We start from the raw sequence: 23,982 nt of genomic DNA on the forward strand, positions 1-23,982 counted from the left end.
AATTTGGTTCATATCACTTTAATATGTTCTCATCCTGCTATGCATGTAATATTTGCTGCTGGACATAAAATTTCATCCATCATCAGCATCATCATCTATGAAGAAGTGCTGTAGTACAAAGTAGGGTTCATATCACTTTAACATGTTCTCATTCTGATATGAATGTAATATTTGCTGCTGGACATAAAATTTCATCCACCATCAGCATTATCATCAATGAAGAAGTGTCGTATTTAATAAACAATTTTACATCACAATTTTTGAAAAAAGTTTAATTTTAAAAGTAAATACTTAAGTACAAATGCTTAATATATATTAACTATATAAATTTTATAAACTAACAAAAAGATATTGAGCTATATATAATGTACTTCATCATCTGCAAGTAAATGTCAAAATAAAACTACTGTATATTTATAAGCATTTGAGATTAGAATACATGTTATTTTATCAGAGTTTAATGATGTGCATTCTGTACCGACTCACTCACAAACTGAATAAAAGTGTATACCAGACTTAATGTTAAGTTTGTGACTGAAAGATACACAAATAAACTCTGTAAAAATAAAACTTTTCTACTAATAACTCCAAAAGTTTATTTTGATATAATGTTTTTATATCATCAACATTTAAAAGAACCATTCGTCCTGTAGCAGGAATTTATACTTTTGACATCATGAAGGTTAATACATCAGTACATGTATAATATACAAATTTTGATTGCCATGATGCTCAAGAATGAGATTTTCTAAAAAAATATTAAATGATTCTAAAACTAGGATATAAATATTTGACTCACATTGAGATAAGAGGTCTTCTCTTTTTATAACAACCATTTCAGAGTGGTTGTATAGGCTCTTTATTTTTTTTCCAAATCTTAGCTCAATTAAGCCCCTTTCTTTCAAGAAACTTTAAAAACTTCCAAATAAAAAAAACAACATGTAAATAGACCTCAAGTAAAAAAATAATTGTCCACTTTTGAAGTGTCTCTATCTTAAAAGGAATTTTTGTTTTGGTTAAGATTGTCTTCTTATCCATTTTATTCATATATACTCCAAAAGTGAAAAATCGTTCAAACATGTTTGTTTCGTCATCTTTAAGCCTTTTAGGTATAACTATAATTTTGTTACATGTTCTGGAATACAACATAAAGTTGTTCTATCTAAAGTACATGTGTAGCTTTCATAATGTAAATTTTAGTAAAGATTGGAAGATTTCTTCAAAATGGCTCGTGTGAAATAAATTCATAGGGTATTACCCTATCTCTTAGCTTGCACATCATGAGGTTTCCTGAAATTGTCTTAGATTTTCAGTGTTGTTCAGGTAATAGACAAGTAATTAAATATTATTAATTAATTGCCCCAAAAATATATTGAACATGAGAATAAAATTGATCACAAGGACAACACAATCTGCAATGAACCAAGACTCATTTTTAAATTATATGTTGCTTGATTTAATATTTATCTAAATAAGCATGCACAATCCTCAGTAAATTCAATAACAAACAAAATGAATATGACAATAAAAAAAATAATCATGGACTACTTCTTGATTATAAAACATTATTTTTCACGTAAAAATGTACATTTCATAATTATTACTACAGTAACCGTAGCATATAAAAGATTATTATGTTGGAAGAAATGTTTTTTCAATATAAATGTAAAAAATTTGGCAAAGTGGAAAAGAGAGTTCTCTTAAGATTAATAAATGCATAAAACTTGAATATATTTTAACCACACAAAAAAAATCCTAAAAATTCAGACCAGCTGATATTCAACAGAGAAAGCAGAAGGTGTGTATGTTTTGGGAGTCAAAATGCACTTTTCTAAATTTTGATTCCCCCTCATAATTCAACAGGGCTACCCAAAATGTTACCTCCATCATTTCTAATATAATACTGCAACCAATGTAATAAAAGAAATATGTGCAAATTTTTTCCTTTCCATTAAGAATGATTCCCTTCTTCTGACCTATTTACACTTGTATGCAAATTTGTCCACCATTACTTCAAACAACAGAAGTTTCTGAAAAATATTGCATCACAATTTAAAACATTTTACGTCAGTTAAAAAGTGATTGTTGCCTGATGTCAGAAGGTAATTTGGAGACAGATCAAGGGTCATTCAGAGACAATTCAGCAAAATACCCCAAAAATTTTAAAACTAATGTCAGAAAAATTGTTATATATCTAAACAATTTAAAAATTTCCAAAGAAAATTGTTGCATATTCTGTTACAATAATACTGGAGTATGATAAATACATAAGTTTTAAAATATTGCACATTTAGTGTTTACTAAACCTTTATTTTTACCCATAGGTTTATAAGATGTTAACAAATCAAAATTATTTTTTTAAGATGATCATATCACATTTTCATGTGAAAAAATATCAAATAATATCATTAAATCATATTTTTTAACTTATAAAAAATAGAAGAAAAACATGATTAAAAACATTTGAAAGATTAAAAAATCATAAAAAAAAAAACTGTGATAAAAAAGTATGCCATTAGTTTCTGAATTAATTATAGATATTGCCTTAAATTTAAGATAAAATAATGATAAACTATCACTTGTATTATCATGAGCTATAACCCAAAGAACTACAACAGAAATCTTATTTAAAGGGAAGTAAATCAAATTACAAAAGAGAAGTTATCTGAATTCCATCAGGACTTTAAGAGAAAGAATTTAAATTCCATCTTTTTGTCATCAAAAGGAAATAAGTCTGAGACAAAGTTTTCAATCTTCTGCTTGTTCAAGTCCTCGTTTTGATAACTGCACTGCCCATGAAGACTCTTCTGCTTTATGAAGCAACAAAATCACTTGCTCTTTCTTGTACTACAAAAAACATAATAATAATCATTTATCATAATAATCATTTCAAACCTTCAAAGAAGGACACATTTACAATTTATCATTTCCTATAATCATGATAAAAAATTAACAATCAGCATTCAATCAATTATAATAATTACTGAATTAATCAGCTAAAACCACCCAAAACAGCATGTAAAAAAACACTTGAATTTTTTTTTGGAATACTTTCAATGGTATTTTTCAACACAGTGTAACTTATTGTTTAGAATGAAACTTCAAAGAAAGTTCTAATTTTTGTAGACTGGTATTACCGGAATTAAGTACCAGTAACCATAATTAGGTATAAAAAATGTTTATTTACAATCCAGTTTTCCCATGTAGACAGACCATGAGTTATGAACAAAGGTACAAACTGAAATAAACTCTCCCATAATGTTTAATTCATTTCAAATCCCAAGCGTATCACTGGAATGGAAGACCTCAATGTAGACCTATTTAAAAATGTCCAAATATCTAATATAGTAAAACATGGTAAAAACCTCCAACAATTTAAGACTTTAAATTAATCCTCATTGAAATTGGTTAAAAGATTTGTATTTATTTTCAATTGAAGATTTCTTGCTGTTGTGCAATACTTTGCTGTTGCGCAATACTTAGTAAATCTGTTTACAAACTAAATATAATAATTTACACACCCTGTTTGGTGTGTATCTCCTGCCATATCAGTATTTTAATTTCTTTATATAGATCAGAAATAATTTATGTTAGAACCAGCTTAGCCAGTATTAAAAAAGTCTTGTTTTTGGCCCCTATTTGGCCTCTAGTTTCTTAACGATTAAAGCCTCAACCCACAAGATCAACCCCCAACCTTATGTGTGTGGTATGGAACCTTGTGGTACAATTTCATAGAGATCCATAAACTAATACTTAAGTATTTGTCCGGAAACCAGAAAAGCCTTGTTCAAACCAGAAAAACCTTGTTCCTCCCCCCTTTTTGTCCCTTATTCCTGAACGGTTTGAGCTCAAACCCCCAAAGTCAAACCCAACCTTCCCTTTGTGGTATGGAACCTTGTTTCAATTTCATAGAGATCCATAGACTAATACTTAAGTAATTGTCCATTAACCAGAAAAACCTTGTTTACACCCCCCTTTTTTCCCCCCTAATTCCTGAACGGGTTGGGCCATAACCCCCTAAGTCAATCCCAACCTTCCCTTTGTGGTATGGAACCTTGTGGTACAATTTCATAGAGATCCATACACTTATACACAAGTTATTGACTGGAAACTAGAAAAATGCCTTTTTTGGCCCCTTTTTGACCCCTAATTTCTAAACAGTTGGGCCTGTAACCCCCAAAATCAATCCCAACCTTTCTTTTGTGCTATTGAACCTTGTGGTTAAATTTCATAGAGATTCATTCACTTATACTCAAGTTATTGTCCGGAAACCAAATGTCTTCGGACGACGACAACATGATAGCAATATACCTAAGCAAAATTGTTGCGGTCATATAAAAACTTAACATTGACCAATGAACCATGAAAATGAGGTCAGGGTCAGATGATTACTGCCAGACAGACATGTAATCCTTACAATCTTTCCATACACCAAATATAGTTGACCTATTGTTTATAGTACTTGAAAAACCGACCAAAACATAAAAACTTAACACTGACCAATGAACCATGAAAATGAGGTCAAGGTTGGATCAAACCTGCCAGACTGACATGAACATATTACAATCATTCCATACACCAAATATAGTTGTCCTACTGCTTATAGTATTTGAGAAAAGGACCTTATCACGTAACTTTAACCTTGATCACTGATCCATGAAATGAGGTCGAGGTCAAGTGAACTCTGTCTGACAGACATGTAGACGTTGCAAGGAACCCATATACCAAATATAGTTATCCTATAACTCATAACAAGACAAAAAAACTCAATTTTTTTTTCAAGCAGTCACTGAACCATGAAAATGAGGTCAAGGACAATGGATATATTATTGACGGAAACTTCGTAACATAAGGTATCTGCATACAAGTTATGAAGCATCCAGGTCTTCTACCTTCTGAAATATAATAAAGCTTTATACAAATAGTTTACGCTGCCGCTGGATAGTAATACCTATGTCTCCCATACTGCGACTTTCATCGCAGGCGAGACAAAAAACCAAATAAGATTTTCTTTCTTCAATTCTTGTAAACATATTGTAATAAGTGGTGCCCATTGGACCTGGTTTGACCGAATTTTATTATTACCTCAGTTTTACATTTTTCTGGCACAATATCTCCAGGAAGTTTCTTCACAGTATATCTAAATTTATTTTCCTTTTCCTTCTTTTTCACTACAGCTGTCACTTCAAAAGAACTGTAAAAATAATTAACAACTTGAATACTGTGGATTCTTTAATATTCGTTGGATATGGATTTCATGGATACAGGGGAACCACAAATTTAAATATTCAATGAATTACAAATTTCTGAAAGGAATATATATGCCATGTATGCAGACTTTGCCAAAACCACGAAATTAAATATCCATGAAAATGCAAGATTTCCTCAATCCATGAAAATTGGTACCTACGAAAATAAATGAATCCACAGTATATTGATAAATGATATTGTCATTGACAATATTGCCTACATGACCTATGAGTGAGGCTATGACCCAACGAATAATTAAAATTATTTTTTGAGAGATATCTTGGTGAAAAGGCCTTATAAGAAAATATTTAAAATATGAAACCCATTCCAAAATGAAATATAACCCTAATGAACTAAAAGCATATGAACATGATCCTGAATATAAATGCCCTTACACTTACAGTAAATTAGAAAGACAAATATATACCAGTTAAACTAAATATTCATGATATTATTTTATCATGGTTTTTTGTTTGAAATGTTTTACATATCTCTATGTCAGTCTGTTTTATAGCTTACTATGCAGTATGCATTTTGTTCATTGTTGAAGGCAGTATGAAGATCTTTAGTTGTTTACATCCTTGACATTTGGTCTGGTGGATAGTTTTCTCATATGAAATCATAAAACACCTTATTTTTTACATTTATATTTACATTCTCTAAAAGACATAGTATAACTTGCATCTTTAGATCTGAAACATAACTCGATCTTAAGCCTTACTTGTTTTCAAATTTAGGCACGACAGTAGCATTCTTTTTAGGTTTAGCAGCACTAAACATCTTGGAGGTCACTTCAAGGTCAGGGATGATCACAACAGCTCTGACAGTGGTTAAATCTATCTCCTCAGCTGTCACTGGAAATACACATAACAAGTATTCAAATTTTCTTATAGAAAAACTTTAGTTGTTCAAAAATATAATTAAAATTAGTTCTCTGCACTTGCTCCTAATTTTCATTCAGTTGTTTATATGTCACGCTCCCACGCGCGACATATAAACAACCGAACAAAAATGAGGAGCAAGTGCGGAGAACTAATTTTAATTAGATTGGTTGTTCAAACAATTTTGGCAAACTTTTTACCCTGCATTAAATAATATCATTGAAAGTTTTGGACCTAGAAAAAACATCACTCTTTTTTTTGGGTATTGATCCAAAGATAATATCTCCTTGTATACATATATATATATGGGGAAATCAACCTCAACTTGACATCTTTCAACAGCTATGAGGATCTGGATGGGATTTACAGAATAGAAAATAATGGCAAGAAATAAACATACAAATTAAAGAATAAAGAAAGCATCTAATGATGGAAAAAATCAAAGAAGGGAAAAAGTATCTGTATGCATGTACATTGTACATGTACAACATGTAACTGATCTGCAGTGATTTTCCAAAGACTGCTACTGAACATTTGGTCCTGCTTCTATCAGCCTGTACATGACCAATTAATTTTTACTATACACTTTGGCTGATGTTGAACCATACATGCCATACTAGACCTAACCAAATTCTAGATTTTTGCCAATATCTGATGAATTTTCAATGGTATTATTAAACATGGTGTCTAAAGGAGACAAAGATTGATTATAATGTAAATGTTGACCAATGTTAAGTGACAATAGCTCCCATGGCCCTATGGTAACTGATTCATGTACATGTACAGGCCTTACTATTTCCTGATACCAACATTTTTATGGGACATTTTTTTTCAATACGAAAAATTATTTAAATTACGAAATAATTATTTCATGCCATGTACTATGCTAAATTAATATGGGAGGGCATTTTACTTTGTAAATGTCTCTCATGTCTCTCTACCGACATGACCAAGCTTTAGCATGGTGCAAAATATTGACAAATTTAATGCCTATCCATTTTGAAATAAGCACAGAGCATGCCATTAAAAAATTGTTTTGAATTTGATAGGAAAATTTGAATCTTTTTATCGTTTGAAGGGTCTTATAGAATATGTTCCAAAGGCTGTTATTTTGATTTCATGAAGCTAAAAAGTTCGAAAAATACAAATAGAATTTCTTTTTTATTGATTTTATTAAATTTCATGACAAGTGGCAATCGTGGAAATGTTTATTTTGATCATGTTGATCTCCAGCATCGTACCTGCCAACTCTCCTGATTTATTGGGGATTTCTGTAATGACAGACTTGAAATCCTCAATTATTTAAATGAATACTTCCAAAAAGGCAACAAATAGTATTAAAAGTACTCTTTAACACATGGCTACTTTTTCAAAACCATAGAATATTAGATTAATTTCACTTCAGACATTCATTTGGTACCCTTAAAATTACCCATGGCCATGATGGATATTTTGAAAAGTTGGCATGTACAAGCTGCTTTGTTCAAAATAAACTTGGTTTCAATACCATGCACGTAGCACATGTTCCTCATGTTGTATTGCATTTTAGAATAGGAACATGGCTTTTTTGACAAAGCCAAGAAAGAAAGAAAGATATATCAAAATTTTGTCAGAGAAAAAAAACCATTTACATTCAATGATTAAAGATACCAATTTTTTATCATGTTTTACATGTTTTATGCATTTCAATAATCAATGTAATACAGTAGACTCCGGCAAATTGGATACCCAAAATGTCAGCTAAAAATATCCGATTATCCGATATATTCAATTAGACGATGAATGTATATTCATTGAATAGTCTGCAATAATGAGTAGATCTAATCCTGAGATGTTACTAACCCTGACAATTGCTAAATATGTGAAAGGGCTGGAGGATTGATGGAGTGATTTTTATCAGTTACATCACCACGATGTTTTTTAAAAAGATTTCAGCTGATTACATAATGATGAAATTTGTTTGCAGTTTTTAAATCCTATATTTATTAAAATAAGTCAGATTTCTCTTGTCAAAAGGGATTTATATTTATATTGCAATAAATTATTCAGAAGGAGGTACATTCAGTTTACATTATATTTCTGGTTGTGTGAGCATTTAGAGTTTTATCAAAATTCCCCAAACAGCATCGTACTGCTCTTGTCAACTGACGAGTCTTGTAAATTCAAACCATTTGAAGTAAAAGGGCATCTAATTCACATGATAAAGGAAGACACTGAATAAAGACAACAATTTATTAAGAAATAGTTCCTTTTAATTTAGTAAAAACGAAATCTTCTTGTCTGCAGGATTGTTAATTCGTAACTTCCGGGTTCATTTCCTGTCAGAAAAACATTGAAAATATCCGATTGTGCATGGTTTTGAACAAAATTACCTGAATATTCTTATCCGATTTGCCGATATATTCTTATATCCGATATTCGATTACCCGATGAAATTAACATTAAACATATAGGGAAGGGTTTGGTGTTTTGAAATAATATTACAATAGCCGATATATTCGTTTAGCCGATATCCGATTAGGTGGAGTCTACTGAAGTGAAAATTTGTAAAAATCTAAAAGAAATACAAATGCTGAACTGTTGAAGAGCTGATAAAAATAAAGTCAAACCCAGAAGAGAAATCAGATATGCATTAGGGAGGTCCTACATGCATGACATGTCATATACAAACGCACATTATTTAATTCAAACTTATTTTCAAAATTTATTATAACGGTAAGTTTCAATATTAAACAAAAAATGTCTGTATATAAGTCTCTGTCATGTCTGAGGGTCTGGATGGGTCTAATAGATATAAGAAGATGTGGTTTGAGTGACAATGAGACAACTCTCCATCCAAGTCAAAATTTTATTTTATAAAAGTAAACCATTACAGGTCAAAGTAAGGTCTTCAACACGGAGCCTTGGCTCACACCAAACAGCAAGTTATAAAGGGCCCCAAAAATTACTAGTGTAAAACCATTCAAACGGGAAAAATAATCATTTATTATTAGAAAATCGCATCTTTTCCTCCAGAACTCAAACCCAGAACCTCTGTGCTACAAGTCAAAGAAGTACATCCCTAGCTTAACGGCTAAGGGCTGGCTCTATATCTAATATTCAAGGGAAGCAATCCCATCACAGAATACAGAAACAATCACATGAAGACCCCATCTAGGAGGGTAGGAAAGCCCTTAACCGTCAGGCGTCAAACGGTCATTTTCAGCTACTGCTGGCGTCAAATTGGTTAATATTTTCAAAGAATCATGATAATGTTATCCTTATCCTCTGATGATAAGGATATTCACGATAAGGATATATCGTGAATATCCTTATCATCAGAGGTCTCAAATAATTATCCTTTAACGTTATTTTTTGGAAAGAATATTACGTGATTCGTCGAAATCAGTCGATTTTTGTTTATCATCATTATGGAAATGTACATTTTATTGTCATGCACCAAAAATTACCATTAATGTCATTTGACAAGATTTTTTATCGTTATTCGTCATGAAGGTACCCCCATGTCGACCCTCATATCTTTTTTTCATCAAATCTAGATAAAACCTTAAATTCAAAGGCTGTGTCATTCTATTTGGATGATTAAATGCTGGATTTACTTGCTAATTTGGTAGACGTCACAAAAACCTGACGACTGTCCTTCCCCCTAGTCCATAGTACTATCCTCCCCCCTTTTTCTATCCATAAACAGAAACCTATGTCCAAAAACTTGAAAAAGTTTTTTACTCCGTCAACCCATCATTCTTTTCCTTCAGAAATAAATTATTTCCAAAACCAACGTTATTTAAATTAAGTCGGAGTGCTCGTTGTTTCAAATATGCTAAAAGTTTTTACCTGTTGGAATGCGAAACTCTTCGCCTTCGGCCATAATGCTATTGTGATTAACTCCCTTGACTGACTAAACCGAAAGTAGGCGTTCAGAAAAAGAAAGTATCACTGATAACTCGCCCCATTTCCGAATCGCACCAGCTTTCTACAAACTCGCCCCGAATGAAATGTGTTAAATGTTATATACATGTATATGTATTGTATGGTCGTATGTGTTTTGTAGTTAAGTCGTGAGAGTTGTGTCCCTTTGTATGATGATGATGCATATTTGATGTGATGTTATCTGTCTCTTTGAAATAAACGTGCTATGGAAATAGATGTTTTTGTTGCTCTGAAGCAAATATAACTTTAGCGGCATGGGGAGGCAAGTATATGTCCCCCCCATGTACGTAATATGGTGGAGGACTTCAAAACGGTCCCTTTGAGTGTATTTTATATGAGCTGTCCCCAAAGATGAAGAATCAACTTTCTAAAAGTCTAAACCACGAGGCTGGCGGCGCCATTATTAAATTTTGACCACGTTGAAATCTTGAATTTTCGTTCAGTGGAGTATAGCAGTACCATGCAGTTGACACTGGAACCAATTTTTGGATTTTATGTTAAATTTTGATGTTTTTAATTTGGATTTAGCCAATATTCAGAAGTCACCATGGGAGTTTTCGTCAACAAAAGAAAACGGTAAAATTTAAGGAACTGTTTTTAAACTACATTGTACATGCATATTAATATCAAAAGTATTTCGCAATTGTTTATTGTCATCTGAACTTTAATTATCATTTGGACTGTTGGACGCGATCGAAATTTCTACACAAACAATTAAACTTTTAACCGCAATTTGGCGTTGGTCTAACATCAAGAAATACAGCTGTGTATGTTTATGTGTGCAGAAAACTGTAGCATGTGTCATGTGACGTCCCGGCCTATCATCTTACAGTACTTGGAAAATAGTTGCTTAGTAATTGGCATTATCTTTAGTAACTAATCAGCTTGACCTATATGTGTATTTAGGATTTAGCAGGGAAAATGTGTTACAGTTTTGAACTATTTAAATTCTACAGCAGACGGTACGTGTGAGATTTATCTCGTCGTACGCTACCCAAGGACAAACACGGACTTATTTCGAATATTAATTATGAATTCAATTTTGTCTCAAGGATTTTTCTATGAATTATCTGGTATGAGTGTATTGTTTATACACAACATTTCTGTTAACAGTTGGACTGATTTGACAGCGGATTGTCAGTAGCGATGGGATAATAGTCATAAATAAAACCTAGGTTGATATTGACATTTCTTGAGCTTTTCATTTGTTTCATCTTTATTTTATTTTTGTGAGCGTGAAGTATGAGAGATTGGACATGTTAGAGAGGGAGAATTAGTCGTATTTTCTTTTACTGACATATGTTACTTAATTATGAAGTGTTTCATTGATGTAATATTTACCATTTTTTTTAAGAGTTAAAGGTCTCTGATGATTATCTATCATTTTGTTGTATACAGCTACATTTATGACAATATTCTAGTATTTTCCATTTAGTAGACTGAGTAAATGTATCAAATGCATATTTTTTTTTTGTGTTGTTGAATGGACGTAATGCGTGCATAAGGTCCTAAGGGGGAGATCGAGATGCCAGACGTTCGGATTTTTCTGCATTGTTGATACTGGTGTGTATGCCAATGGATGCTGGATGTGAGAACTGGTCAGCCACGAACATTTCAGTTATCATAAATGTATTTACAATGATTATTTGGAAACTGATTTTAGTCTTATACGGAAGTGATTATATAGTTTGAATTTATAGTGCAATTTTTCTTCTTCTTGAAATTGTATATGGATAAAACACATACACCTTTTTGATAAAATTTGGGAAATTTTCTTTTTGGGGGCGGGATGTTATATACATGTATATGTATTGTATGGTCGTATGTGTTTTGTAGTTAAGTCGTGAGAGTTGTGTCCCTTTGTATGATGATGATGCATATTTGATGTGATGTTATCTGTCTCTTTGAAATAAACGTGCTATGGAAATAGATGTTTTTGTTGCTCTGAAGCAAATATAACTTTAGCGGCATGGGGAGGCAAGTATATGTCCCCCCATGTACGTAATATAAATCCCGCTAATGAATGCCTGCCAACTCGCCCATTGTTTTAACTAAGAGGAGCACACCGTCTTTAACTTGACTCACGTACGGGGCAAAATTAGTTCAACTTTATTATCTGAAAATCATATTACTTACTATAGATTTCCGTCACAGGCACTTGTTTCTATCCATGGGAAAATCCACTATCACTATGATAGTGGATCTTCCAATGGATAGAAACAAGTCTCGTCCCCTTCAACAATATGATTGGTGTGTAACTTTTGTTTAAAAGTCCAAAATGTGCCTCACATTATCTAACGCAAAAATCTGCTTCAGAAACTAGAAACCTTATTTATATTAATTCTTTATGTCATGCTCTATGCTTATTTTAACATGTGTTTGTCGATATTTTGCACTCGATCACTGAGCGTAAGCAAGGTATAAAATATCAACAAATATAATGCGTAAGCAAGGTATGAAAAATCGACAAATATAATACCCACCCATGTTAAAATGAGCATAGAGCATGAAATGAAGGAATTATTTCGATTCTCATACAACAAATATGGTATTTTTATAGGTCGAAGCGTACGAAAATACCTTAGGAAAGTTTGGCTGTTCCCATTTTCTCCCCATGAGTTATGTACGTTACATTGTCATATTCAATAAGTTTAAAATTTAATAGCAGGGTAAATATGTGATGTTTGAATTTTCGATAACAATATATAATGAAATTTTATGTAAGCAGCTAATATATATATATTTTATTAGGAAACAAATGAAAATTAGAATACTTGGTTCACTGATTTTAGAATAAAAAGCGATAAGTTATAAGCACGTCATGATGCAACGTGTCAAATACATAAAGAAAACAAATTATTCTCAACATACGAGGGTAAGCACACAAACGAGGACAGCTATTTAAAACTTTATCCATTGATGAGGTAGAACAACTACTCAAAAATTGACAATAAACACTTCAAACTACATCTCATATTTTTGTAGTAAAATTAAGAATGGAAATGGGGAATGTGTCAAAGAGACAACAACCCGACCAAAGAGCATAAGGGCTTCAGCTGGCCCCTAAAACAAAAAAGTGTACTAGTTCAGTGAAAATGGACGTCACACTTAACTCCGAAACATTTAAATGAACTAAAATTACAGCTTTTCTATAAAAGCATGCAAAGCAATCTTTTGAGTCGACTTGCTTGCTATGTTTGCTTTGATGTTTGTAAACAAAAGGGTAGGCGGAGTTTCAGTCTGTAAAACAGTTTAATATATACTGGTTTTTGATTGGACAATAAAAATTGACATACAATGTGAAACTTAACATTTAAATGAAGTTAATGTTTATTGTCCAATCAAATTCCAGTATATAGTAAACAGACTGAAATAGACTACCTACCTGTTGTTTACAAACATCCAAACAAACATAGCAAGCAAGTTGATCAAAGGTTTGTTTTGCATGCTTTTATAGAAAAGCTGTAAAAAAAACATACAAGTCTCAAAGGCCAGATCTCGCGGCCTCTGACTTGGGACAGGCACAAAAATGCGGCAGGGTTAAACTTTTTAACATGTTTTGTGAGATCTCCAACCTCCCACACGTGAGAGGTTTAGCTAGCTATAAAACCAGGTTTAATCAACTGTGATATTCATGACTTAGTACAGACATTTCCTTATGTAGAAAATGGTGGATTAAACCTGGTTTTATAGCTAGCTAAACCTCTCACTTGTATGACAGTCGTATAAAATTCCATTATATATGATCCAAGTTAATGAATCGGAAAATGCAGGTATGATTGATTTAATCAATGAATTTTGTTAATCAATGAAGCATATGTTTTTTTGGCAGAATCTATTTTTAACATGCTTACTTCTGTTACTTATTCTGACATCGGACTCGGACTTCTTTTAAACTGAGTGTTACTGTGCGTATTGCTGTGTGTTTGTTTATTCTACATTGGCTAGAGGTATAGGGGGAGGGTTGAGATCTCACAAAACATGTTAAAAAGTTTAACCCTGCCGCGTTTTTGCGCCTGTCCCAAGTCAGGAGCCTCTGGCCTTTGAGTCTTGTATGTTTTTTTAATTTTAGCATGTTTAGTTCATTTATATGTTTCGGAGTTAAGTGTGACGTCCATTTTCACTGAACTCTAGTACACTTTTTTGTTTAGGGGGCCAGCTGAAGCCCTTATGCTCTTTGGTCGGGTTGTTGTCTCTTTGACACATTCCCCATTTCCATTCTCAATTTTATTACAAAAATATGAGATGTAGGTTGAAGATTTATTGTAAATTCAATGGATAAAGTTTTTAATAGCTGTCTTCATTTGTGTGCTTATCCTCGTGTGTTGAGAATAATTTTTTTCTATATGTATTTGACACATTGCATCATGACGTGCTTATAACTTATCTCTTATTATTCTAAAATTAGTGAACCAAGTATTCTAATATGACGTCCTTTAATAGTTTACAAACAAAGCCGTGTTCTAATTATCACAAAATATGTTTGACACATGCGCACAAACTTACTGTTTACATTCTCTTTACTTTCATTTGTATCCTAATAAAATATATATATATTAGCTGCTTACATAAAATTTCATTATATATTGTTATCGAAAATTCAAACATCACATATTTACCCTGCTAATAAATTTTAAACTTATTGAATATGACAATGTATATATATAACGCACATAACTCATGGGGAGGAAACGGGAACAGCCAAACTTTCCTAAGGTTTTTTCGTAAGCTTCGACCTATAAAAATACCGTATTTGTTCTATAAGAATCGAAACAATTCCTTCATTTCATGCTCTATGCTCATTTTAACATGGGTAGGCATTATATATTTGTCGATATTTTATACCTTGCTTACGCTCAGTGATCGAGTGCAAAATATCGACAAACACATGTTAAAATAAGCATAGAGCATGACATAAAGAATTAATATAAATAAGGTTTCTAGTTTCTGAAGCAGATTTTTGCGTTAGATAATGTGAGGCACATTTTGGACTTTTAAACAAAAGTTACACACCAATTATATTGTTGAAGGGCAATCCTGAGCAGTGAACTCAAACTTTTATGTCGAAGCGAAATATCAAACCCAACAAAAACTACACACACTTATCTGGTATTTTTGCATAAACTGACAAAATATTAATTGATAGTACATTTTGCAAATCAAATTTATCTGAAGAAACTACCTTTATAAAAATAAGAAGATGTGGTATTATTGCCAATGAGACAACTTAACACCAGATATCAAATAACGTAGAAGCAACTATGAATCAATCACCAATGGTGTTAAAGTTAATAATTTCCAATGACAGAATTTGGTTTATATTAACATACAAGACTTTCATACCACAAATTCAACAAATATCATTATGATTGTAATTTGATCTTAAACTCGCTCCGTCACCACAACTTAACTAAATCACACAAATGGTATATCCGGTTGAATTAACTGAGCTGCTTGGATGCATAGTGTTAAATAGGAAGAAGTTGACTTTGGATCTCAAAGTCAATTCCAGCACTTTATCAGTCAAACTGACTTGGAATCAAGTTGTGAAACCTGATATAAAGAATGAGACACAACACAACAAGGCTCTTTAAAGAAGAAAGCTTTACCTTCTACAAACAGAAGCTACGCTCAACGTCTCGCCCAGTGAACGGAGAAACGGGTAACTGCTGCTTTAAGCTCACCAGTAGCTGATACTGCTTCAACAGCCTTTGAAATGGTACATTGAGCAGAATAAACAATCACTAGTCAAAAAGTCAAACCAACTAGGAGCAGTCTACGCAACATCAACAGGATATCCGAGGCGTATACTGATATAGTGCCGTCGAGATTTAAGAGGAAAAGCAAGGTGAAAGAAAGTATAAATTTAGTAGATAGTCCGTTTATACCAAACAGAAAATGTATAGAAATATGTTTCAAAGCTGGTACAACAAAGTACTCTGATGCCATTGACATTAATGATCCAAAATTCACACGTAGATTTACTCCTGATAAAGGACCACACCAATAGAAAGATTTAAGATTGGGAGTTAAATCCTATATAGTACAGAGTGTGCAATACCTTGCAAGGTACTAGTCAAACGTTAAAAACTAACGACGACCACAACCATACCACAAATTGAATACAAGATTGATAGACAATTAATGGGAAGACTTTTCGAATAGCATTTTCCCTGGAATACTGGTATACGAAAAATATAAACTCGTTGTCGACCAACTTTGTGATGGAGTATGACGACAGTCTTCGGATGTAGTAGTTTACATATAAGATTTTATACCTAATTGCGACAATCATGGCACCATCTCATTTGTTTTCGTCTCTCTCAACAGTTTTTAGACTTATAATTAATTTTGAAATAAAAAGGAAAATGTCTCCTGTCAATACTATTAGTTACATAGTGTGCTATTGACCTAATACGATATATATGGGGTCAACAAATTCCATATGGGGTGATCAATACCGTTAGTATTAAGACAAACAATAACAACTTGTTAGCTTTAAATATGTTTTATGAATTTATTTCAATCGTTCATCATCAATTTCTTCGTCTGTTGAAACCTTTAAGATTTTTCTTCAACACCGTGTTGTTTTTATAAAGGGACGTAACACCACTACTAATCGTGTATTGAAATAACCCCCGCCTACTAACCCAATATGGAATATACACGGTCTCCACGCGGTTGCTTTTAACCAATCATATTCCCAGAAATGTATAGGAAGTAAGATAAATGTATATACAAAGTATGACACTGCTATTCAACCTGTATAACATAATGAAATCATTTGCATTGGCTTGAACTTTGATCTTAATGTTTTTTGGGACATTTCACATGTATTGTTTTCATTGGCACTAACATCGATTTTGTCATCAACAAATTAAAACAGAACTAAATTTATATTCTTTTCGAATGGGTTTTTGTGATGTATATATACACATCCACGTTTATTTTCTATTTAGAAATTGTTTTATCTATTATATATAAAATCATACATATTTATTATAAAGTTGAATCCTAACTTTCCTACTGCCTGTCGTTACTTTTATTTTTACATTGCGCTAGTCATGTCTTCTTTGACAGTCCATGACGTTAAAATACTAAATCCCTTTCCGGGATGTGTTTTAATTGATTTTTGCCTCTGATGCATGATTTTTTATTATTAATTGTTTTTGGCTTTTAACTAGCTTCCAGTAACTGCGATTACTCTCAAATCGTACTTTCGTGTTAATTTGACATGTTGTAATGCATTTTTGTTATTCAATGTTTACTTATTTTGTGTTATATCTCGTCTTACTTTTTTTAATATGTACCACCTTTGATAATTATTTAGTATGATGATAAATTTTCACTTCTGTACTCGTACTATGAACAACAAATTTATTTTGTGAAAAATGTTTCTGTACTCCTAACAACAAAGTTATTATTTTTAAATTTACCTGAGTACGTTACTTTATTTAACGCCATTTTGTCCTAGGTTAAAGTTGTCTTTTTGACATTGATACATCTTTTTTTATTTATATTGTGTCATAGATCAAACTTATTCGTTCAGTGTATATTTACTTGTTTTTGTGTATGTCTTTTTGATCGAGTTAAGTCATTTCAATTGATATTTTATTGTGTGTCTTTTTATGTTGTAATGTTACACCACTGTTTCAGGTTAGGATGAAGGTTAATTGGCGCCTGTTAAAACGTTTAAACCCGCTGCATTTTTATGCACCTCTCCTAAGTCAGGAGCCTATTGTTCAGTGGTTGTCGTTTGTTGGTGTGGTTCATAAGTGTTTCTCAGTTCTCGTTTTTTATATAGATTAGACCGTTGGTGTTTAGTGGTTGTCGTTTGTTGATGTGATTCATAAGTGTTTCTCGTTTCTCGTTTTTTATATAGATTAGACCGTTGGTTTTCCTGTTTGAATTGTTTTACACTAGTCATTTTGGGGAACTTTATAGCTTGCTGTTCGGTGTGAGCAAAGGCTCCGTGTTGTAGGCCGTACTTTGACTTATAATTGTTTACTTTTTATACATTGTGACTTGGATGGATAGTTGTCTCATTGGCACTCATAACCACATCTTCTTATTTATATATACCGTATCAATAGGTTTTATCTTGTTGATAATTTGGAGACACTCTCTTCCATGTATGAATTAAAAGAAATATCCCATAAGAAAGACTAGAAAGAAGCACATAGACGCACCTTAAACTGTTAAAACCCCCATCAAGAGTTGGTTGACCGTTATGGAATATCCGTAGATATAGCGGATATGTTCCTAATGTCGTAACTACAATCCCGTCCCCCCTTTTCCCGAATGTGACCTACCGAATTAGACTTAATACCGGGTTTGTACTAACATGAGCAACACGACGAGTGCCACATGTGGAGCAGGATCTGCTTACCCTTGCGAAGCACCTGAGATCACCCCAGTTTTTGGTGGGGTTCGTGTTGCTTAGTCTTTAGTTTTCTTTGTTGTGTTTTGTGTACTATTGTTTGTCTGTTTGTTTTTTTTTTCTTTTTTAGCCATGGCATTGTCAGTTTATTCTCTACTTATGAGTTTGAATGTCCCTCTGGTATCTTTCGCCTCTCTTATATAACAAACCAAAAACAAAAAGTCATAGAATTATTCTTTAATTTTATGGATAAACACATATTCTTTGTACATTATTTTTGGAGATAAAACAAGACACAACAGAAAGACATTTGTATAGTACTATAAAGACATGAAGTGAACATAAGCAAGTAGAACAAGTTTCACAGATACTGTAGGCAATATTCAAAATATTTGAGAGTAGGATGATTATGAGTAGTACATGTACACATTTGATTGACTTGTTCAGAACTTTAATGTAACAGTTATGTTATGTAAACAAATAAATGTGGAATGTGTCCATGGGACACAGATGATGCCTCCGCTTGCATATCATATAAAGATATAAAGGGACATAACCGAAGAAAGGAAGAAGTGACGCTACCCAAATTTGTACTTGATCTGAGTTTTGTGGTAATAAGCATTGTGTATCAGCTTCATAACATTTGGTTGAGACAAACTAAAGTTAGAGAACGGAAACGAAAAATTCAGGAATTTTTCCATTTGTAAAGAGCATAACTCTAGAACGATTAAAGTGACACCACCAAAATTTAAAACTAATCTGTGTTTTGTGGTAATAAGCATTGTGTATATTAAGCTTCAAAACAATTGGTTGAGACAAACCTAAGTTAGAGAACGGAAACGAAAAATTCAGCAATTTTTCCATTTGTAAAGGGGCATAACTCTAGAACAGTAAAGGTGACACCATCAAAATTCCAACTTGATCTGTATTTTGTGGTTATAAGCATTGTGTATAAGTTTCATAAAATTTGGTTGAGGAAAACTTAAGTTAGAGAACGGATTACCAACTTTGGGACGTACGGACGGACAAGGGTAAAACTTAATGCCCCCTCCGCTACGGCGGGGGCATAAAAACTGCTTTTATACATAGACACATATACTTCATAATTACGCAAACCATTATGTTTCATTTCAATTGCACAATATTAAACTAAAATCACAATTATATTGGTTTTTTTTGGAAAGTTTTCACTTAAACTTAAATATATTGCAGGCCAAAGAAAAAAGGCATTTAAACGAAAACAAAGTTAGTTTCCTTTTACATTATAGAACATTTCTTCACAGTTTGAACCACTACTTTTGCAGCTCCTTTTATTCCTGTCCATATTTGGGAAAACATATCTTCTTCCTTTTCAATCCCTTTTCTAGAGTTATCACGTAAAGCGGATGCTTCCTGTTGTCTCCTATAGCTTTCTTCCACATCCCGAACTTTCCGTTCGTTTTCCCTTCTCAAATCCTCTAGCTGTTGTTCTCGTCTACGCTCGTTATCTTCCATTTGTTTCTGTAGTTGCGTTATTCGGTCTTCGTTTGCTTTATTGGTTTGCATTTGTGCTTGTTCTGCTTGCTTTCTTTCCATATCACGTAGCTTTCGTTCCAACTTTTCTTCTTGTTCTTTATTTCGGGTTTCGTCTTGTTGCTTACAATCTCTCAGCTCATTTTTTAACGCAGTTATTTGGTCTCTTGTTTCTGCTTCCCGAGATTCTGCTTTCTTTTTTTCAATTTCGATTTCCTTGATTTCATCGGCAAGCTTTTCTTTTTCCTCATTCGCCATTGCAAACTTTTCATCAAATTCTATTTGAAGATGGCGGTGAAGGGTTTCTACTTTTCGTCGTTCCTCTTCCTTCAACTTTCTCTTTACTTCATCTTCACGTCTTTGCAGTGTTTTTTCGGCTTCTTCATACATTTCATTTGTGTAACAAAAACCACCATGTTTGCGCACAACCTCATCCACGCTGCCTATCAAATTTTTAACTTGCTGCTCTTGACGATAACCAGAAAGTTTATTGTTAAAAGGGATATACCGGTGGTCACAAAGATTGAGAATTGCCTTAAGTGACTGGGGACAATTTTTGACGTAATCCCTAATGTCTACATTTTCATCTTCAAGATCGTCTGCTCTTGTGAAAACAACCATTAGGTAATTGTACATTCCAATTCCAAAATGATCAACAAAATGTTTAACCGTATCTTGTTCTTCCTTGGTAAATCGACCAACGTTGACCGTAAGCAAAATAGCATGTGGTCCTGGCGCAGTCATTCCTATACATTTTACTATTTCCTTTGTAACTTGCTCATTTGTCATTCCTGTATCATATAGTCCTGGAGTATCCACAACCACGATTTTGCGGTCGAATCTTGTGTTCATTCCAAGCTGGCATTTGTTTGTAATAGAGGCTCCGCATACTTTAGATTCAAATTCACGTTTGCCTAAGATTGTATTTCCGGTGGCGCTTTTACCTGTCCCCGTTTTGCCAATTATTACAATTCGCAATTCAGTTGAATCTATCACTCCACTAAACTTTGGTCTCTCAGTTGCGTCTAAAATAAATATAAGTCGATTTTTATATACTGTGTACTATTTCAAACCAATTCGACAAACTTGTGTCGTACATAAATCAAAATTGGTTACCACGATCATTTTGATTGGACAAAGCCACGATTTTAACGGCATACATTTTACGATTAACGGGCCTCAATGATTTAAAAATGTATAAGTTATAATATTACGGTGTTTCTTACATTTGAATAAGAACTGAGATAACAATAGTTTATTTGAATATTTGCACGCATCAGTTCCAGATTATAAACATAGTATCTTTGATGAGTTTTTTTTTAATAATTTGAGTTTGGGTATCGATTCAAAGAAATGTTTCACGAAGAAAAAAAACCAACAAAAAAAAAACCCAAACAACATGAAATTATTATGCTGCGTTCACACGTAATTCGAATTCGATTCGCATTAACTAATTCGAATTAGTTTAATTCGCATTCGAAACGTTTGATGCTGAGTTCACACGTAATTCGAATTCGATTCGCATTAACTAATTCGAATTAGTTTAATTCGCATTAGAAAATTTTACGTCCTAACGTCAATTCTAATTCGAATTGCAATGCGCGTCAATTTCGATTTACTGTCCGAACGACGTTATCTTTTAATTCGTATTAACAAAAACGTATTTCTAATGCGAATTGGATAATTCAAATTAGCCAATTCGAATCAATTCGAATTAAAAAAGAAGAGTGTGTGAACACGATTAGCGAATTCGATTCGCATTCGATTCGAATTCAATTCGAATTAAATGTACGTGTGAACGAGGCATAAGTCTGGTATCTTTGATGTTTTCGACCAACGTTAAATGTTTTAACCTGGGGTTATAATTTCTATTTGTATAACTGTTATAAAAAATGTACTTTCATAACCAACCAAATTTTACAGAGTTAATTGGAAAATATATGCAGAACAAAATAATGAAAACCAACGTCTGTATGATTGCCTATACTATCCAACAAAAGACCCAATGGTTATGATATACAACTTTGTGAATTACCTCTGTTTAGATAATCAGGAATATTTACTGGTCCTGTAGCACTAGCGTCACGTGAACTGGTACATATCCCGCATATTTGATCGTTTCCTTTGTTATTGTACGAGCATACAGGACAGTTCCATCCTAAAATTAATGGAAAGATACAGTTGACTTTCATTTCAAAACTGTTATCTCAAAGTAAAATATAATTCCCCATTGTATAATTCTTACTCTAGATTTCTCCAAATTCCTGTTTTCTCAGTTCAGTTAGACCGATAAACTTTGAGATAACGATAGTCGACTATATAAAGAAAACTTACCAACAAATAAAATTGTGTTGCCAGCAAGTGTTTGTACATTTATTTTCATTATCATTTTTGATCACACAAGAGAATGTAATGTTTAACAAACAAATAAGTGACAAATGACCTAACATACCACTGATAGCTGTATTCTCTAAATATGGTGACTCAGTGTCTGCAGATGATGGTTTTGTATTCAAACAAACCTCACATGTACGATTAGAGGCTTTATTTACTAAAGTACAAACACAGCATTCCCATTCACTACAAAATAACAAGGTATGTTAAATCAGTAGTATTACTTGCACAAGACATTGTCATTAATTGTTTTTTTTTCTCTCCATCTATCTTAACTCTTAGGCGTATATCGAAGTCCTTGGTTACAGACAGACACATTCATATAAATTGGAATGAACAATAGAAAAGGAATGTGACAAAGGATGCATCTTCAGATAATTTGCAATTGGTTTACGCTTTCTTTGTATTTTTGCCAAGGCCATTCACTGACGTTGCAGTTGTCACACTAATAGTATCGCTCATACGAAATCTGAGGCCTGTCCTAAGATCATCTTAGAACATATCTTTGTCCTGAGTTGGTGTACCGTGTATAGAACGTGTCGCAATTTCGGATTTTTCCTAGGAATTATTCTATATTAAACACTAAGAAATGCCCTTTTTGAACACATATGTACTGAAAATAATAACTTTAATAATTTAAATGAAGAAGAAAAAAATCATTATTTACTGAATTAATCCATCAACGCACTTACAAACAAATAAGTTAGGATTCTTCTTGAAAAGTCATTAGAACTGAGGGCAGGGGACTCTTAACAGCTTGTTTGTTTTTATAAATTTTGATGCTGTTTTTATTGTGTTTGTTTGATATGTACGTATATATGTTTATTGTGTTAATACATGTTGGTCACAAACTGTAAAGTTTATACGACAATAAAATATTTGATTTGATTTGATTTGAAAATTATATTAAGTTTAGGACTCAAAATTAAGACGTGCAAGTGTCCTAACTTCAGAATATGTTTCATGATACTAAGTTAATATCTACAACCCTCATTTTAGGTAGCAAAATAAGTAAAAAGAAAATATCAGAAATAAACAGAAATAGAAAATAATGGCCCCGAGGTCATATATTATAGGACTACTTGTAGGATATCGGTTAGAACATCATATGCAAAATAATCATTAGAGAACGTCAATGTGCATGCTCAGGCATGTCCCAGTACAGTCCAAATTCCACCCTAAACCATGTCCTAAGATACGTCTTAAGTCAGACCCTAGGACTCCCTCGATAAACAGGCCCCTGTCGTATACACGCCATCAAGTTACATTGACATTTATTTACATTCACGACCTTAATTGTCTTTTGGTCTCACTGAAATGTATATATATGCATAAACAAAACCATACTATGACGTTGTGTAATCATCTAAATGCCACTGTAAAAAGTCACTAGTAGATGTCATTAGTTTTTAACTTCTCCAACAACGTACGCTTAAAACAAATAAATGAACATATCTGAATCAATTACCATTATCAGGCAAGCAATAGAAACTTATAAATTACTTATGTGTACTAGTATTGAGGAAACAAATATAGGATAAAAGAAAGCAGAATAAAACCTTACCGTTCCATGGTTAAGTATTTATCAATTTATCAAATGAACATATTGTGTGTATAGATAAGATAAGATAAGAT

The 23,982-nt window shown here is 32.7% G+C and overlaps 2 protein-coding genes across 2 annotated transcripts; both read right to left on the reverse strand.

Moving 5' to 3' along the window:
- Positions 1-1,000: 1,000 nt before the first annotated feature.
- LOC127700080 (uncharacterized) lies at positions 1,001-10,020 on the reverse strand. The gene is made up of 4 exons (XM_052203549.1): positions 9,966-10,020; positions 5,972-6,104; positions 5,086-5,194; positions 1,001-2,847 (listed from the first exon to the last, which is right to left on the reverse strand). The coding sequence occupies exons 1-4, from the start codon at positions 9,997-9,999 to the stop codon at positions 2,749-2,751; spliced, it is 375 nt and encodes a 124-aa protein (XP_052059509.1). The 5' UTR covers positions 10,000-10,020; the 3' UTR covers positions 1,001-2,748.
- Positions 10,021-18,663: 8,643 nt separating this feature from the next.
- LOC127700071 (GTPase IMAP family member 4-like) lies at positions 18,664-23,981 on the reverse strand. Its single transcript, XM_052203537.1, has 4 exons — positions 23,912-23,981; positions 22,406-22,533; positions 21,989-22,111; positions 18,664-20,978 (listed from the first exon to the last, which is right to left on the reverse strand). Exons 1-4 carry the CDS (start codon positions 23,917-23,919, stop codon positions 19,699-19,701), a joined length of 1,539 nt encoding a protein of 512 aa, XP_052059497.1. The 5' UTR covers positions 23,920-23,981; the 3' UTR covers positions 18,664-19,698.
- Between the last annotated feature and the right edge of the window lies 1 nt (position 23,982).

The sequence above is a fragment of the Mytilus californianus genome, unplaced genomic scaffold, assembly GCF_021869535.1.
Source record: "Mytilus californianus isolate M0D057914Y unplaced genomic scaffold, xbMytCali1.0.p SCAF_48, whole genome shotgun sequence".
NCBI classification, from domain to species: domain Eukaryota; kingdom Metazoa; phylum Mollusca; class Bivalvia; order Mytilida; family Mytilidae; genus Mytilus; species Mytilus californianus.